At 41.2% G+C, this 5,033-nt stretch overlaps 1 protein-coding gene across 1 annotated transcript; it reads right to left on the reverse strand.

Annotated features, from left to right (window-relative positions):
• Positions 1–4,181: 4,181 nt before the first annotated feature.
• On the reverse strand, positions 4,182–4,454 carry LOC122453047 (glutaredoxin-1-like). Its single transcript, XM_043486897.1, has one exon. The coding sequence runs from the start codon at positions 4,452–4,454 to the stop codon at positions 4,182–4,184; it is 273 nt and encodes a 90-aa protein (XP_043342832.1).
• Between the last annotated feature and the right edge of the window lie 579 nt (positions 4,455–5,033).

Here is a 5,033-nt window from a genome sequence, read left to right on the forward strand (position 1 = left end):
AAAATGTGTTCTTGAACTTTCGGATTTTTTTCCAATCTCATAGTACCTTAGTGTACTTTTAATTTTTATTTCTTTTTATGAGTGAGTTTGAATATTTTTTTATATGTTTAAAATATATTTGTATTTCCTTTTCTGTGAAGTATCTCTTCTTCTTTGCCTTTTTTGGGGGGAGTCATTTGAACATCAGTTTGTGGTTGCTGTTTATAATATGGAGGTTTGCCAAGTGAATTGCAGTACCCCGTTTACCCCCAGTTTGTCTCTGGTCCTTTGTCTTTGCTTGTGGTGTCTGTCTGCCGGGTGGAGTTTTTCCTAAGCCGTAGTTGACTCTGCCGGTCTCACCTCTGTGACTTGGGTTTTCTGTCCCAGTTGGAACGGCGTCTCTTTATGATTTCTTCTGCTGCTGCTGCTATGGCTTCTACTCCACACATACATTTTGTGATGTGTTTTTCTTAGTGTATGGTGTAACATAGGTCCAAATTAATTTTTTTTCCAAGGGGCTACTCACTTGCCCGGATACCACTTGTGACTAGTCCCGCTCTACGTTGGGTTAGGGTTAGTTTTACTTCTTACTAGAAACAGATTGATTCATATGCCTTGCTTTTTCACACCTGCCTTGCTCTGACTGAATATAATGCAGTTCTCGGTTTTCCTTCCTGGAGAACACCTCCTTTTAATGGCAGAGATGTCTCTGCCCTCCACCCCGCTACCTCTCCACTTAGCTCAGCCACACCAGCAGCTTGGCAGCCAGTTAATACTTGAATGAATACAGGCTTCTAAGAAAGCTCTCCAGGATTTTCCATTGAGCAGTAATGGACTAAACAGAGATCTTAACTATAATCAGGTTCCTTTGAAGATTGTTCAAACCAGAGAGGGCTCTAGCCATGCTAATCAGCTGTTCCAGAAGCTGAATCCCACTACTTGGGTATTTTACTCCTGAGGCATTTTACTCCAGTTCAGGTTGCTTCTTTCTGTGCAAATTCACATCATTTGCCACCTCTACTTTCCCTGACAATTTGGGATATTACTGTCTATAATTTGGGAGAGGGGACAATGATATGCCCAGGAAGTGGTTTGGATTCCCCATCATGCAGTAGTCAGCTCCAGAACCTCATTTACTGGGAAGGTGACTGTGGATGGATAATTTGTCCTCAGTTTGAACCTCAAACAGATTATAAAGTTTTTTTCATCTAGGGAACCTAGGGAAAATCCAGCATTGTTCCTAGGGGAGAGTGTCCAAGCAGGCAGCTGAAACTGAATGTACTTGATGTGCATGCTAGCACTCACTAAGTTATTTGGGCTCGTTTTGTAGCTCCTCGATAGACATTTCCTCCTACTTGGAACCATTGCCCTTAGTGATGTTTGTGTCAGACTTGCCTGTTCTTATTGATGAACCTTTTGGGGAGCCTGTTTCTTATCTGTGCCTTCAGACTTCCCCCTAATGCTGGTAGTATACTCTGTCCAATACCAATTTATCTTAAAATCTTTTTGGCCAAAATCAGTTTTTTCCAAATACAACTTAGTTGAAAGCAAACTAGTCAACTGGAAAATTGGTTAAAACAATTATTTAGTAGAAAGTGAATATGCTAAGTTACAAATTTTTGAGTAGTGACACTTCAGTATATTATGAGTTGTTTAAACACTTTTGGTCCTTTTTCAAGAGATTTTTCTAATTTTTCTTCTTTTATATTTCAAATTAATTTTCAGCTACAGGAGCACTATATTGCTTGTGATACCAAAAGGTTAAAACAACCTAGCTGCCCAACAATAGCATAGTTGGACAAACTTGATCTTAACTAAAAGTCAGTAAGAGGTTAACTGGAACAACCAAAACATTGAGCGATAAGATAAAAACATGTTTCCTTTATTGCTTTTTTCCCCTCATTAAAATGGCAGTACATAGGCAGTACAGGACACTGAGAAAAATGTAGATAAGGAGTAGAAGGACAAAAGGAAAAAAAAGCCATAAATTATAATTTACTGAAGAATAACCGCTGTTGTCCTTTCCTCTCTTTTTATGTGCGTTTTATACACATAAACTCTGAGTGCTGCTTGTAATCTGCCATTATTTAAGCATTCTGCAGCTATTGGTTCATCACCTTTGTCCAGGTTTAGACTTTGGTTCCTTTCTACCTTTTGACCTGCAACTGTGGGCCAGTCCACATTAATTGAAAATAGACTGGCATTCTCTTTTTCCTTCAGTCCCTGAAGCCTGCTGAGGTCCATCACTAGCCTGGGCCCCAAAGACCCCCTGCTTTCTTTAAGTGACACAGTTTATAAATTAAGCGATTCTGTCCATCCTTTCTGTGTATTTACAAAAGGGTCCCTGTGGAACTCTGATCATCTACAAAATAATTTTCAGTGTTCATGCTTAATGTATATTATGTGTATATATGTAAATTAGATGGAAGTTATGAAGAGGAATTAGATTGGGTCCTGACTAAAATAAAAATAAGGCAGAGAAATCCATTATCATTGAAGGGAAATTATTTAAATAGATTTTCTCTAAATCAAGGCTGGCAGATACATGTTGTGTGTTGTGCCCAAGCTCTCGTACATGGTAGACATCACTGATCAGTCATGGTACTGTTACTTACTAGATCCAAACTCAGCTTTGGATCTTTCTTGAAATGGGATTCTAGGTAGATGTACCTACTGGAGTTCCTGTGACAGACCTATTTACCATTCTTGATATAAGATATTGCATTGAAGTTTTTTGTTTTTTTTTTGAAGGACAATAGCATGTGCCTTTATTTATAATGGAAAGAGGGATGAATGTGAAAAAATGCTTGAAATTGGTATATTTTGCATTGATGACATTCCTTAAAGTCTTGAGAATGTAGAAAAGAATTTGGCAAAAATCACTGTGTGATCCATGGGTACTTCTTTAATAGAGAAGCAATTAACCATTCATACTTGAGAGACTACAGAAGGAAATTTACTTAATCTTGCAATTCTAGAATCCTTCACAATAAGGAATTCTTAAGTTCTCATAGAGTGAGGGGGAGAAAGGGGAGAGAGAGAACATTTAGAACGGTGTTTTCCAAATTTGGCTATTTTCACAGACATATTTTTGGGGGAGGGGGGTACAGATTTTCCATGCAACATTTAAATTTTTATGTTTTTCTTTTGTTTGTAATCTAAACAGTGCATGCTTGTTCAGGATTCTCTGAGCGCCGTCTGACCTACCAGTGTTGCCCTATGATCACTGCGTCTAGACTTAGATCTCTAATCCCTGTAGCACCGAGTGTGGACCAGCGGGTCAGACTTTTCACGTGGCATCTCTCAGACTGGGTGCTCAGCCCCCTCGCAGAACTGTTGAACATTTCCTATGGGATCTGTGGGTTGTCAAGGTTCAGGACAGTGGTTCACAGCAGTGACTGTCAAAGTGGGCGGGGGTGAGGTGGGGTGGGGTGGGGACGGTGGCCTGGGAGGCACCTTTTGAAAAAGCACATTCAAAATACCTATTGATTTCGTAATACAAATTCTAGGAAGTCAAACTCAACAAAATAATTTTTAGGCAGTAGCGGAAAACAAGGTCTAGCTTCATCCTCAGGGACCTGAGATACATTTGGTTGAGAAACACTCGAGTTAGAGGCGGCGGCGTCCCAGTACAAGGAGAACACTTGCTAAGAACATGTGCCAAAGAGATTTGGATCAGTGAGTGGATCCTAAGCGTATCTTGTCATGTCCCTTTGGAACCCAAAGGGCTAACTGACATGAAACCCGAGACCTCCATTAGACTGCTCAGAGCTGTTATTTTGGGCAAGTTGGTCCATTTTTAATACTGAGTCAAAAGAAGCTGTTTTTTGCCTCCCAAAATGCCCTTCCCCCTTTACTGAGGTTAACATATTTCAGAATTTTAAGTAAACCGTTGCTGTAGCTGGGTAAAGTCGCCCCAGGTCCACTGTAGCTGGGTAAAGTCGGCCCAGGTCCACTGTAGCTGGGTAAAGTCAGCCCAGGTCCACTGTAGCTGGGTAAAGTCGCCCCAGGTCCACTGTAGCTGGGTAAAGTCGGCCCAGGTCCACTGTAGCTGGGTAAAGTTGCCCCAGGTCCACTGTAGCTGGCTAAAGTCACCCCAGGTCCATCCTCCAGGAACTGCTGTTACCTGCAATGCCATCCACCCCTCAAGGGGGTTATCAGCCTGGGTCTGCTCTGTGATTATTGCAGAGCTCCAATTTGCTTTAGTCTGTCAACAGTTCCCCTGTCTCATGCATATTTACTAGATCAGTGCATCCACTTATGTACTCCTTACCAGTGAAGACCCAAGGTACTGTTCTGGCTCCTGTGAGCTGTTGCAAGTAATCTTGAATTTTGTTGATGTTACCCATTGGCCCTTGTTTGAAGGGCAGTTGGCTGAGGAACTCCTGCGTCCTTCTGCAGTAGGCGCAGGTGGGCTTGATGAACATGACCGTCTTCCCAGGCTGGATCTTGCTGTTCAGAAATGCTCGAGCCATGCTATCAGGCTGCTGCCTCTCCGGGAGGACACCTTGATTGCAGATATTGCTCGGGACTGAAGTTTTTTCTTTTTTTTTTAATAGTAGATAGACCAAGAAAACCATAATAAAATGTTTTAAAACTGATTTAAAAAGTTTATGATGGCAGGTATGGAATGTGATCAAAGAGTAATTATTGGAATTTTGGGCAAAGCACATGCCTCATTAAGATCTTGGAAGCAACACAATAAGTGAATAGATTTGTTATGGAGTGAAAATGGTGTCACGATAATACTCATCATCAGAACTTGCCCATACTATGATCGTGGTGATTTGCTACCCAGCTTTCATTCTACTCTAGATGATTAGTCTGAGCAGTCATGGTTAATCCCATTTCATCTGCTAACGAAGAGTTAGAGTCGGTCTCTAGCCTATTTTGTTCAGTGAGATGTGACAGGAAGTCTGAAGGAGGGTCAGGGTGCATCTGGAAAGTAGTTTCTTGACCCTAAAAAGAGATAAAGAGATAGTGCCTTTTCTTCCTCTTACGCTGTTATGTTTGAATATGATGGCTAGAACTGCACAAGACATCTTAGGGTAGTG

This window comes from Cervus canadensis, chromosome 14, assembly GCF_019320065.1.
Source record: "Cervus canadensis isolate Bull #8, Minnesota chromosome 14, ASM1932006v1, whole genome shotgun sequence".
Classification (NCBI taxonomy): domain Eukaryota; kingdom Metazoa; phylum Chordata; class Mammalia; order Artiodactyla; family Cervidae; genus Cervus; species Cervus canadensis.